Source organism: Babylonia areolata, chromosome 15, assembly GCF_041734735.1.
Source record: "Babylonia areolata isolate BAREFJ2019XMU chromosome 15, ASM4173473v1, whole genome shotgun sequence".
NCBI lineage: Eukaryota > Metazoa > Mollusca > Gastropoda > Neogastropoda > Buccinidae > Babylonia > Babylonia areolata.
This window is the reverse complement of record NC_134890.1, coordinates 32320470-32334415: the sequence shown is the minus strand read 5'-3', so window position 1 is coordinate 32334415 and position 13946 is coordinate 32320470. Positions and strand designations below refer to the sequence as shown.

Genomic DNA, 13946 nt, shown 5'->3' with positions numbered 1-13946 from the left:
CAGTAACAGGAAAGAACAAGGACTGCCAGCTGAGGAGGAGGAGGTGGAGTTCTGTTTATTGTACCATCACACATACCAATTTGACTGTAGATATCTGGTTAAAAAATTTCACATATGAAAGTCACTTAAAAATACATAAACAGTAGGAGAGTTGCCTGGTGAGTTAGGGGAAACAGAAAAGATGAAGGATGCAATCACAGATGAATATATGGAATAAAAACAAGTAATGAAAATTACAGATTAGAAACAGAAGAGTCATTCATTTCACATGAGAAACAACTGATAATAAAATAAAACTGCCCAAATTTTGCTCCTTTTAGTTCTTTTCAAGGCTGTTTCACAAGAAGAAAAACAAAACAAAAACAAACTCATCATCTTCCCAATAAGTTTGGGATGAAAGGTCTGGGGGAGAAAGGCGGGACAGGGTGGAAGGAACATGAAAGGGGAGGTGTGGAGGCAGGAGTGGGGGAGGGGGAGAGAAGAAATGACAGCTGGACAGAACGAGAGGGAAGAAGAAAAGGGGCAGGAGGAGGGAAGGGGGTGACACAGGTGTGCACATGCACATTCACACACAATTGGAGAGACAAAAGACCAGGGGAAGGGAGGAAGGAGGAGGTAGAAGGAACAAAATACCCTCCACCTCCTTGGGGGTTTCTATTTCTCCACAGCTCTGTGTGGATGAGAATTTGCACGTTGAAGGTTACAGTCTCAAGACAGGATGCATGCTATAAAAAACTATCCCTGAATATAACCATACAATGTGAGATGGTGCAAGAGACCTTCCTTTCATTCTCACCTTCCACTCAAGCACTAGCTGAACACTCACACACACACATTTTCTACTGACTCACCTGAAAAGGTGGACAGTATTCAAGGGCTTTTGAGAAGTCAATCTCATGATCACTCACACACACACACACACACTGATGTTTTATGAAATGCCTTTCAGAATGAGAACGACTTAGGATGTGCTAAAAAATCAGAAACGTAAAAGTCGTTCAACAACCACATGCACTTCACAAGTGATCAGATATTGCTGATAAGAACAGATACTACACTTTGATCTTAACCAAAAGGCCAAGAAACACTTCCCAAGAAAAAATGAATCACCTGAGTGTTTCCCTTTGAAACAATGGGTGATATAAATACATGCAGATTAATAATATATCAGTGACTAAAAATGGAACCCTGGAGCATTGACTCATCTTGTGGAGGAGGGGTGTATGCATTACTCACATATATTACTTTTTTCTTTTTTTTTTGTCACTTAACTATCTGTTTATGTGCATTTGAATGAGCCTGATGGACTTTTTCTGTTTAATATTAGAATGTTTGAAAAATAATAATCTTTTCACAGATAACATTCCACATCCCAGTTTGTGCATAGACCTGTGGAGCACACACACAGCTACAACTCATCTTTCTTGTTCTTCATCAGTCCTATAGGACAGGAAACGCCAGTGCCTCCCAAACCACAATATCCCCCCGGGTTTTTATCCAGATACTGTTGATGATAGTCCTCAGCGTAGTAGAAATCAGGGGCTGGTATAATTTCTGTTGTGATGCTGCTGTGGCCTGCTTTTGTCAGCTGCTGCTGATACGCTGTCCGTGAGGTCTCCGCCTCTTGCTGCTGCGTCTCTCCGAAGGTGTAGATGCCAGACCTGTACTGTGTACCCACGTCGTTCCCTTGACGCATGCCTTGGGTGGGGTCATGGCTTTCCCAGAACACCTGTGCAGATTGACAAGTGATGAGGCATAATGTATCCCTAGCAAAGGTGTTTGCGGTTTTTGTTCCTATTGTTGCAGTTGTTCATTCTGTGTGTTGTGTGTGTGTTGTTATTGCTGCAGTTTCGTTGTGATCCTTCCTATTGATCATTGTGAACAAGTAGATTTTTTTTAAATGTTGTGAGGTGAATTATATGTACCTACCGCAAGTCATACTTGTTTCTTAAGAAAAAAGCAACAAAAAAACATAAACAAAATAACATTACAAAAAAAAAACCCAAAAAACTGCCCCCCCCCCCCACCCCCCTCCAAGCTGTTGTAAAAACAACAACAACAGAAAACAAAAATTAAAAAACAAACAAAAAACAACAACAACAGAAAACAAAAATTAAAAAACAAACAAAAAACAACAACAACAAAAAACAAAAATTAAAAAACCAACCAAAAACAACAACAACAAAAAACAAAAATTAAAAAACCAACAAAAAACAACAACAACAAAAAACCAACAACAACCCTGGAGCTGTAGTCAGTTAACAGACTGAACAACAGTACCCCTCGATTCTCACCCTGAGGAGGTCAGCGTAGGTGACTTTTGCAGGGTTGAAGACGACACGCACCACTTCATTGTGTCCTGTCATTCCCGAACACACTTCCTTGTAGGTGGGGTTGGGGGTGAGACCTCCTGCATAGCCCACCTGTCCACAGACGGGCACACAATGTGACTGGATATATGTATGTATATATATGTTGTATTGTATTTCTCTTTTTGTCACAACAGATTTCTCTGTGTGGAATTCGGGCTGCTCTCCCCAGGGAGAGCGCGTCACTACACTTCAGCGCCACCCTTTTTTTGGGTATTTTTTCCTGCCTGCAGTTTTCATTTGTTTTTCCTATCGAAGTGGATTTTTCTACAGAATTTTGCCAGGAACAACCCTTTGCTGCCATGGGTTTTTTTATGTGTGCTAAGTGCATGCTGCACATGGGACCTCGGTTTATCGTCTCATCCGAATGACTAGCGTCCAGACCACCACTCAATGTCTAGTGGAGTGGGAGAAAATATTGGGCAGCAGAGCTGTGATTCGAACCAGCATGCTCAGATTCTCTTGCTTCCTTGGCGGACGCGTTACCTCTAAGCCATCACTCCACTATATTGATAGATATATATAGATACATATAATTATATATCTTTTTTTTTTGTATGATAGTCAGTCATGTCCGACTATGACCATCAGAACAGCAGAGGAGGCAACTGCTGTCTGGACTATCTGGGCTAGAATTTGATCACAGTGGAGAGTGTCTTGCCTAAGTTACATCCCCACTCTCTCGGCCAAGAGGGTTTTAGGACAGTCGGTGTTGGGATGGTTCCCAAAGGCTAACTAGCCCCCAAGGCTGCAGCACTAAGAGCCAGTGCAAGTTTGCCTCCTTGTTTGAGAGTCATATTGTCCTTCACAAAAGACTAAGCTGTAAATGAGTCATACATACACATATACATACATAGATATATACATAATACACTGTCCGGCCTATGAGGCACAACTTTTTTTTTTTTTTTATTTTTTTTTTTTTAACTCAAATCTGACCCCTGCATCTTATCAGCTCTATGTACCCTACTGGTGTCTAAAAACTGAATTCTGACTGCCACTTCCTGCTGCCTGTCCCACAAATAACTCCACATCAGACAACATTGCTGATCACGATGAATGCACATGATCACACTGAATAGCAACATGGTTATGTTCACCATCTCACTGAAATGAAACCAAATCTCATATTAACCAAATTTAAAGTGAACGAGATTGTTATCCATCCTTTGTGCATGAAGAAACAGCAGTTTCTAAGTTGGGATTAGATTGATGGTGCGAAAATAGATAAGTCGGAAAAGTGAACTGGTCATTTTTCAATTTTACTGGACACATGATAAAAAAAATGGTGGGTATAGGACTGACAGCAGGCCCAGCAGAATGGATTCTGTTTGAACATGTCAATGAACAAGGGCTTTACAACATTGAACTGAAGGCTTCAGAATTGTGCAAAAAAAACAACAAAAAAACCAAAAAACAACAACTGTGTACATAAAATTTCGAAAGGAAAAAGGAAAAAAATAAAATTAAAAAAAAAGAAAAGAAAAAAAGAAAAGCAGACAACAGAACAGATGAATGGAGTACCAGAGCCAAATCAATTAAAAACAGATGAAAATAAGTCAGAATCTGATCCAGTTTCCGAAGATGATGTCACTACTCAGAAAACAACATCCAGGGTAAAACGCAGCCATTCTGCACCAGACAGTAAAAAGAAATATGAGAGTTTAAAAATGTATGAAAAAAATGGGGAAGAATTGAACTTTTCACTTTGTCAAATGACAAACCAAGAAACATTAATTTCCAAGGGATGTCCAAGGGATGTCCTTACCTGGGTAGAGAACACTCCAGCTGTCTTCCAAAATTTCCTTTCAGCACCCCAGAAACAGCCAAGTCCTGCAGCAGGCAGATTCGATATCATATTTTGTGGTTGTGATTTATAAATTAAAAAAACAACTTTAAACCTTAAAATCCAGATAATTCTTTTTTGTTATTTCACTGACTGATATATATATATATATATATATATATATATATATATATAGAGAGAGAGAGAGAGAGAGAGAGAGAGAGAGAGAGAGACATTTTATGCTTAAAAAAAAAAGCAAAAGAAAACAACATAGTTTTACCAGATTTGTCTTGTCATGTTTATAACAAATCAGTGTGTATCTGGTGAGTGGTAGGGTTGTTGGGGCATGTTGAGCGTGATTGAGTGTGAATGTGTGTGTGTGTTTGTATGTGTTGGGGTGGGTTGGGAAGTGCGGTCATGCGTGCATGCCTCTGTGTGTGTGTGTGTGTGTGCGTGCGCACGCGTATGTGTGCGTGCGCACACGTGCATTTGCATACTTGTGCCGCCATGTGTCTGTGCAAGCATGCACAGGTATGTTCATCGTCACATTTTTATCACTTGTTTAAAACATGCACAGAGGTCCCAGCCTGGGAAAACCAGTACTGATGGCGACACTCTTGGGGAGACCCTCACTCCGTCTGGCTCCGCGACTAAGCCATTATTGTCGCAAGTAGGGGGCTTAGTAGGTGGTGTCCTAAGTACGTTAAATCAGAACAGGAACCACCGGACATCACTTAAGAGACTCAGGAGCAGTGCAGGGTCTCCTCTGGTGTGTGGCCTCCTGGCGACCTAACATCGATAGTTTCCTGTGAACTGTAGACTCTGGGAGTGTGACAGACAAACCTGGGTGTGGCTGTGTACTGGGGACTGGGAATGAGGGGTGTGGGGGTGATGCCACTGAAATGGAGCAGATGATGGGGCAGCAAACAACAACATCAAAAAAAGTACTGATGGTGATGCTGACTTACCAAACATGGCCAGTTTCATCTCCGCAGGGAATGGAGGCACAGTGGGATTTCCACTGACAGTGTGTTTCGGGGAAACCACCATTTTCTCAGCACGCCCTGTAGCATTCAAGAACAAAATAAAGTTTTGTAATTTGATATTTTCACCTTTTTATATATTTTTTTTAATTTTTTTTTTTTTTGGTTGGTTGGGGAGGTGGGTGGAGGGATGGGTGGAGGGGGGCAGGGGCAGATGGTATAGTGGGTAACCAGCACGTGAATCATGAATGAGTGTTTCAACCCAAGTTCTGTTACCTATTCTAGTATACTAAACTGCCAATAATGTTTGATATGTATAATGAGTATTATAATGTGTATGATTATTTTTATACATGTCTTAACATATCTTAGTGTCTGGTTGAGTGTCTGTGCAGAGTAATGGATATAGTGTTGTTTCGGTTTTTTTGTTGTTGTTTTTCCCCCCATTTTAATGTTTAAATGCATGTTTGACTCGTAAGTTGTTATATTGTACAGCACATGATTGAGTGTGTTTTACATGCAAAGACGCTCCATAAATTGGATTACTGTTACCATTAGTTCCAGATGACTGCAGTTTAGTTCAAAATTTGTGTAAAAAAAAAAAATAAAAAAAAGTCTTACAGAAATCCATTTATAACTTTTGAGTTAGGTCTTCTGTCACTTCAAACAACTGTGTCACCCAATTATGTCCCATTCTAAACCCCTGTTGGTACTTAGAATATATGTTGTTCTCAGGAACTGTAGCATATCACACACACACACACACACACACACACACACACACACCCATGCAACACACATCATTCTTGAGACACCACACACACACACACACACACACACACACACCCATGCAACACACATCATTCTTGAGACACCACACACACACACACACACACACACACACATGCAACACACATCATTTTTGAGACACCACACACACACACACACACACACACACAAATGCACGCAACACACATAAATTTTTTAGGAACGACGTTGAACTGAAGAAGAGCAACTGCACACAAACACAAGCTTTCTACCTGGTAAGGCCTGTTCCTTAGTAGGCATAGTTGTCTTGGACATGTTTTCTCCCATAGCAAAGTGAAAGAAAGATGCTGTTTGGTGAGGGACTCGCAGGATGTTGGCGAGAAGCAGCAGTCTTCCTGCCTTCGTCATCCAATCAGTCAGGCCTACCCTTTAAGGAAACATTGGCATCAAAATACTAAATAGTCTGTTATTTTCTATGCATGTCTCTCTCTCCTGCTCTTTTAAAAAAATCAATATAGATTTTGCTATACATGTGCCTTTTCTGGCAAATACACACAGGACATGCTATAATCACTGAATCTCCCAACCAATTTTGAGATAGAAGTACTTGCAGAGCCATACTGAATAAGTATATGCCTTGAAGGTGAGATAAAAAAGAAAAGAAAATAATGCTCTCTCTCTCTCTTTCTATATCTCACTCAAATCTGTTATCTGTATGTAATTATGCTTCCACTGAAAAAAAAAGAGAGAAGTGTTTTCTACCTTTATGTTTATTACTATGTGTATCTCTATCACTATATGCATCGTTATTCACAGTAGTCTATTATTTGACAATAATCATTATACATTTTACCTGTTACAAATGATACACTGAGTACTCTTTTATTTGATAAAAATTATCATACATCATACCTAGCTGTTACAAATAATACATTGATGGAGACAGAGAGAGACACAGAGAGAGAGAGAGAGAGAGAGAGAGAGAGAGAGAGAGAGACAGAGAGAGAGACAGAGAACAGTGAGCATACTGAACACTGAAATGTTTAATGTCATAGCTGTGGAGCTCCAGTGACAAAATATATGTGTTGTGCAAAACAAACAAAAGGAAGCAAAAGTGAAAGATTTGGAGTCAAATATACTAATAACAGGTAACAGACACTTTCTGACTTCGGCACTTTCTCATTAGTTTAAATTTGTTCATGTGACAGGGCCTATTGTGCCTTTTTTTCCAATTGTTTAACTCAAAAGGTTTGAACAACATAAAGAAACAAAATACATCTCATTAGATAATAAATATTTTAGCATGCAACATAGGAAAACACTTGACTTGACTTGACTTGACTTGACTTGATCAACGATTGAGGCTTATTTGCCTGTTCGTTGTTCCTACGACTTTGTGGTTTGGTCACTGGTTTGTGAGTCCATTACTCTAGACAGGAAGGGGAGAACCTAGCTGGATGGTTCTCCCAATATTTGTCTAGCCTTGTCTTGAAGGAGTTCAGGGAAGGGGCGGTGACAACACTGTCTGGCAAGCTGTTCCATCCGGCAACTACCCTGTTTGAGAAGAAGTTGCCTCTGATATCCAGGCGAAATCTGGATTTTGTCAGCTTGAAGGGGTTGCCTCGGAGGTCTCTTCTGCTATTGTCGGCAAGCTCGAATTTGGGATTGTCTACATTGTAGAAGGCGTGCAGGTATTTGTAAACCTCAATCATGTCCCCTCTGAGACGCCTGTGTTCCAGTGATGGTAGATGAAGGGCCCTCAGTCTTTCTGGGTACGGTTTGTCCTTCATTGACGCCAGCAATCGTGTTGCCCTTCTCTGAACGTCTTCCAGTTCGGCGCTGAGGGTTTTCTGGTAAGGCTGCCAGACTGCATGTCCATACTCCAGGATTGGTCGCACCATGCTTTTGAAAAGCATGACAAATGTCTCCTCTGTCAGGTGGTCGAAGGATCTCCGTATCACTCCTAATGTTCGGTTTGCTTTGGATGTGCACTGAGCGATATGCTGCTTAAATTTGAGCTTGTTGTCAATGACGACCCCAAGATCTTTTTCTGTTTCGCTTTCTGTCAATACAACAGTGCAATCCTTTCCATCCCCGCTCTTTCTTGTCATGTGGTACTTCGCCTCTGACTTTCTGTTACCCAGCTTGAGTACACTGCATTTTTGTGGGTGGAACTTCAGCAGCCATTTTTGTGACCAGTCTTCCAGTTTGCCCAGGTCATCTTGCAGGAGCTCTGTGGCACCCTCCTCGTCACTTCTTGTGTACACTTTTGTGTCATCCGCAAACATTTTTACGGATGAACTGATACCTTGTGGTAGGTCGTTGATGAAGATGACGAAGAGGAGGGGACCAAGCACGCTCCCCTGAGGAATGCCACTTGAGACGTTTGCCTCCCTGGAGTATGATCCGTTGACGACTACTCGTTGGCGCCTGTTCCTCAGGAAAGCGTCTATCCACCCCAGAACCTTGCCTGTAATACCATGGGCAGTTGCCTTCAGAAGAAGCCTGCGATGAGGGACAGTGTCGAAAGCTTTCTGGAAGTCCATGTATACTGCATCCACACTCCCTCCATCATCCAGTATGCTTATCCATTCGTCCAGTACCTCTAGCAACTGCGTGGTGCATGATCTTCCCGTGACAAAGCCATGCTGGTGTTTGCTGATGAGGTTGTTTTCCTGGAGATGGTCTATCACTCTTTGCCTGACAATCTTTTCCATACATTTGCAGATGATTGAGGTCAAGCTTACGGGGCGGTAGTTGCTGGCTTCTGATCGGCTGCCTTTCTTGAAAATGGGGGTAACCTTGGCCTGACGCCACTCATCTGGTATGTCTCCCGTCTCCAGCGATAGTCTGAAGATGTGGGCAAGTGGACTCGCTAGGATGTCTGCGGCTCTTGCTAAAATCAGAGGGCTGATTCCATCTGGACCAGGGGATTTTCCGGTGTGCAGGGTAGCTAGGAGCTTTCGAACACAGTCTTCGTTGATTTCAATGCTATCCAGCTCTTTCTCATAACTGTAGGTTGGTGGGTCGGGCATGTTGAACATACAAATACACCATACAAATACAAACATATCATATAAACACATTAACCAAACTGATCATCCAAATGTCACTTAAAAAAACAACAAAAAACAAACTCATACAATAAATATTTTAGCATGTAACATATGAAAACATCATATAAATACAAACACATTGATTAATTACACAATTGTCAAAATCACCATCCAAGTGTCACCTTTAAAAAAGAAAAATCTCACTTTGATAGAGCCCACAAAAATTATCAAACGATTAATCAGTATTTGAAACTATAGTTGACTTTTTGTGTATATATTTACTACCTTGGATACATTACAAAAACTAACATATCTTCATTTTCTGTCCTCAGAATATTTGTGAACAGATCTTTTCTCTGTGTTAAAGCTGCATTGAACTGAGTATAGTTTTTACTCACTTCTTGATATCAATCTTTGCAGTTAAATATGAAATGATTTTCATCCTCAATCAGCTTTCTCCGCAAACTGGACAAGGAGATGCTGTTGCTATATATGTCTGTTTCAAAGCATCTTCTGTTGACATCAATTCAATCCAAGTGCTCTCAATCTGAGCCTAGCAAGGCATGTTCTATGCCATTTATCTCTTAAGATCTTATGATATATTTATCTTTTTGAAATCCTGATTTGAATGAATAAAATGAGCTATATCCATCCTTGCTTAATTTACATTCCTCCATGCCAGTTTTGTTTGTAACATGCTATAAAGTCTATCATTAAATTTGGATATAATGGCGTTCTCATGCCATACTCAATCCTTAGCACATCCAAACAAGACCGAATCTGTGTTCCACTAATGTTTCTTCTTCTTCTTTAGGATGGGTAGCCAACATCGACATGTCGATGAATCTGCTACACAAATTCTTTTCCGGAGGGTGGTTCCGAGTGGGCTGTTTTAGTTACCAGGTTCTGTTTCCCCTTCTCCTCTTGCAGCAGCAGTATCTTGTATGCTTGCCCACAAAAATGTGATGGTAGTCTTGTTTGTCCGAGCCAATACAATGGATACCTGCTTGCTTCGCCAAATTATTACGGTTTTTGACACCAAGAAAGAGCCTGATTGCAAAAGGAGAGAGAGAGAGAGAGGCGGGGAGGGGGGAGGGAGCGTTTATCCATGGCCTCTTCCATCTTTCTCTTCTTTTTATTTTTCTCTCCCAACCCTTAATTGTACTTTCAGCCTTTCCCATCCCACCAACAAAATTTTCATATTCGGATATGTATACTGCTTTTCATATATATTGAAAAACCATAATGTTCATTTCTTTTATAATTTCAGTGTTGTGAAAACCCTATGTCTGAGACTGGTGTAAAAAGAAGAAGAAAAGAAAGAAAAAGAAATAAAGAAAACACACACAAACACAAACAAGCATAGTCATTGTAATAGTTGCGCTCATCTACTATCCACGAAAATTTTTTTTTTTTTTTTTGTCTCATCTTGCCTTGCCTTGTCTTCTCTCTGTCTCTATATCAGAAAACAAATTTCTTTTTGCACATGGTCAATAACAACTGAAAAAATTAATGTACCTGGAAACGAAATTACCACCAAGTCGAGCAGACGACTTGTTTCATGACACTTTATGTAACACACTCTTGATGCTTCCGGTGTATACATCCGCTTTCTCCGTATCAACTGTCTCAGGTGATTTTTTTTTCCAAATAAAAATGTTACAAGGCTTAAATGGTCAATATGTAAATTTACTAGAATGTTGTATTGATAACTAAAATATATCCAAGTTTTATTAAACTTACAGTTTCGCTCCGTTCTCTTCAAACAATCATTGGTTGCGTGTCTTGGCCAGGTGTCATGGCGGTAAATTCTAACGCTCACTGATCGATCTGTTTTGAATTGGGCGCCAGGTTCTTCTCTTTGAATGGTAGGTACCATATGTTTGAATGTGAGTTTGTTCTGTATCAATAGTTTTTCGAAAAAAAATAGTTTTGGTATCATTTCATTCAGGTATCAAAGTGTAAGTGGCATTTCACTTTTCACTCAGTTCACATCTGACTATGGTCGTCTGCTAGACGGGACCCGAGTTGCATTCGGTAACACACTAACTCAGGTGTCTGATTCAGGCCAGCCAAGTTGTTACAAACCTGTGTACACCCAGTTACATACACGATGTTCACCCAGTTTACTCTAGTCGTGGATCTGGTTGCCAACAAATATGTCGTGTGTGTGTGTGTCTGTGCACTCACCAGTCCAGTCTATGAGACTCTGTTTTTGTTGTCACTATCTGACAAACTGGGAATATTTTTTTTCAGGGTCAGAACACAGATATCTAGTGTTATTGTGTCTAGATTATTCATATTAGAAATGATAATCCTGAAGAACACTTTCTGTGGAACGGTTTTCCAGTATCAGAGTATGTCTCCACTTGTATGTGGGCAATCTGCTACCCAAGCATGCCAGAGTAATAGTATTAAGTTATGGACTGTGTAAAGGCCAGATGACCTAAACACTGATTTTTTCAAGCTCTCGTGATGTCAGTTACAAAAAGCAATTACCTTACACTTTGTGGTATACGTGTGTACATAATTCATGTATGCTATTTCAGCGTTGCTTTTTTCCATTTCTTACCAGCATCTTGAAATTTAATACCATATTTTCTATAAGTATAATCTGAATTATATTAATGAATGCAGTAGTTAAAGCATGTCTGCCAGGTAATCACACCTTCCAACTATAACTAGTATCAGCAATCATTCCACCACACTGAAGTGAAACAATTACATTATGTGTATTTATTGAGATAAGAAATTACTCTGAAATGCAGTTGTGATTTTCCAAAGACAGTAAGATCTATAGCTCCTCTTACCACATTGGGAACATACACATCAAATATCATAACAAATTCTGGTTTGAATGAAGCCCCGCATATTGCTAAAAGGTGCGCAGTATCACCCATTCCTTTTGTGAACTCAGAAGAATGCTATTTGATATTGATCACAATGATCTGACCAAAGATGACAACAGATAAACTTACTCAGTTACTGTCACAAATGTGCAAATTCAATTTGCAATACAAATACCATAATTGTCTATTGATAATTTACAGATGGCTCTGTTGTAAACATAACAGCTAGTGTGTTTTCATTATTCCAGACCATAACCTTTTGAGTGCCAAGGATGTGTATTTTTGTATGTCCACATCATCTCATGGGTTTTCTTATTTTTTCTGTTTCAAAGCTGCTGTGTCCTGATACTGATAGACACCAGTAGGAATGCTTGATATGTCTACTTTAATCGTTCATGAGCAGCAGCACCGAGTCACACTTTGTATGGTCATTATAGGATGCTGTTTGAAGTACCCCTGTCAAAGGTTCAGACCATGTTTTTAAAATATATGTGTGGACAACAAATCCACAACCTGGCCCAGGTGGCATGAAACAGCAGTGTGTTGCAAAAACCCTACCCAAAATGTTGCAGAGGTTGTACAAGTAATTAAAATTTAAAGACAGATTTAGTGCTTGTGGTGACAAAACCATGTCAGACAGTTGACTTTACGAGAATGAGAGTGATGATTTGTGGTGCGAGTTGAGGGGACAGTTGCAGAGCTAGTAGATGTTGCAAGAAAACAGAGAGAGTGAGAGAGCAGAACTAACACTGCTGACAGTTTTCAGAAGTCTTTTTCTGATGTTTGATTTTTTTTTTTTTTTTTCTTTTTTCAAATCTTTGTTGAATAGTCCAGTTGGTTTATTGTCAAAAACTTACAGCTGTTATTTTTTGGGTTCTGTGTTACTGCTAGACTGTTAATCTCTCTCACTCTTTTTTTTTTAATAACAAAACTGCATTAATTTACTCACATGTTGACAGCAAATTTTGCCCTCCCAGCATTTCTTTCCCCCAATCCTTGTCTTATATTATGAATTATCAGTTATAGTGAAAAGATATTAAAACTAAAAACCAGATCCAAAAATTCTATAAATTACTTGAGTGCCTTGTAATCTTCATGTCAGAATTACTTTTTCTACTTTATGTTGTCACATTTTTTCTTGTTGTTTATCTTTTTTTCTATTATTGCATCCAAAAAAAAAAAAAAAAAATGATTGTGTGACTCTGCTTCCAATATGGCACGTGCAGTTTAGCATTGTTTAATTTATTAAACTGTACAACAAATTGGTTTCTTTTTGTATAAGACAACTATAATGTCCAATACTAGAAACAGTGTGAATCTTTTTTTCTTTTTTTTTTTTTTCTTTTTTTACACAGGTTTATCACAAGGATGGACATGTACATGAGACACACAGAACTATCAGTTTTGAAGCCCCAGTTATTGTTTTTGAAGTTGATTTATCATAATGATGCCATGGGGATAGTATACATCTTTCATTCACCAGATAATGCATCCATAGGTAAAAGCAATTTAGAAACAAAAATCAGTTACAAAACAAACAACAAAAATTTACAACAGAATCACTTTGGTGCATGTTGACTCTTCACATAGACAAAAATTGTTTTAATGACATGTTACTATTTCAATTTCATATTATATGTAGTCGACTCAAAATCACTTAATAAAACCTTATAGTCCATGACAGCCTTCTGCCTCTAGTTTGTTAATTATTAATGGAAGATATTAGATAACATTGTTCATAATTCAGTGTGCAGTGAAAATGATCCAGCAAGCTCCCCCAGAAATCATTTTCCTGTAAAAAAAACAAAAAACAAAACAAAAACAGGATTTTGAAACTGTTCAAACATATTCTTGTGGTTAGAACGGAGATTTTCTCACAGACATGTCGATCTTTTGATCAGCGTATTGAAGTGATATTTATGGTTAAAGGTCCCTTAGTCTTTTATAGCCACTGGGGCAGTGAATTCCTATTCACTGTCTAGGACTTAGCATAAGAAGCTGGGGCCCAATCCTCTCCTGCTGCCATTAACCTTCTCCAGCTGAAGTCAGTACCCATTCCAGCCTGGGTGAAGTGAGGAAAATCGGAGGAGAGTGCACTTCCTCACAACACCATGCAGAAATTGGGCACATAACTC

The 13946-nt window shown here is 39.4% G+C and overlaps 1 protein-coding gene and 1 pseudogene across 4 annotated transcripts in view; both read right to left on the bottom strand.

Moving 5' to 3' along the window:
* Nucleotides 1-30: 30 nt before the first annotated feature.
* LOC143290581 (peptide methionine sulfoxide reductase MsrA 1-like) overlaps nucleotides 31-13946 on the bottom strand; it is a 14758-nt gene continuing 842 nt past the window's right edge. Inside the window, exons 1-6 of one of the 4 annotated variants that reach the window (XM_076600155.1) lie at nucleotides 10481-10562; nucleotides 6179-6333; nucleotides 5124-5219; nucleotides 4138-4202; nucleotides 2295-2423; nucleotides 31-1729 (exon numbers count right to left, since the gene is read on the bottom strand). In XM_076600155.1, coding sequence (XP_076456270.1) covers nucleotides 1409-1729; nucleotides 2295-2423; nucleotides 4138-4202; nucleotides 5124-5219; nucleotides 6179-6314 — 747 coding nt within the window. In that variant the 5' untranslated portion in view covers nucleotides 6315-6333; nucleotides 10481-10562 and the 3' untranslated portion in view covers nucleotides 31-1408. Of the gene's footprint in view, nucleotides 1730-2294; nucleotides 2424-4137; nucleotides 4203-5123; nucleotides 5220-6178; nucleotides 6334-10480; nucleotides 10563-13946 lie in introns of those variants that run through there. The other 3 variants (XM_076600158.1, XM_076600154.1, XM_076600156.1) reach the window with 3 other exon arrangements.
* Nucleotides 974-1089, bottom strand: LOC143290625 (U2 spliceosomal RNA; annotated as a pseudogene).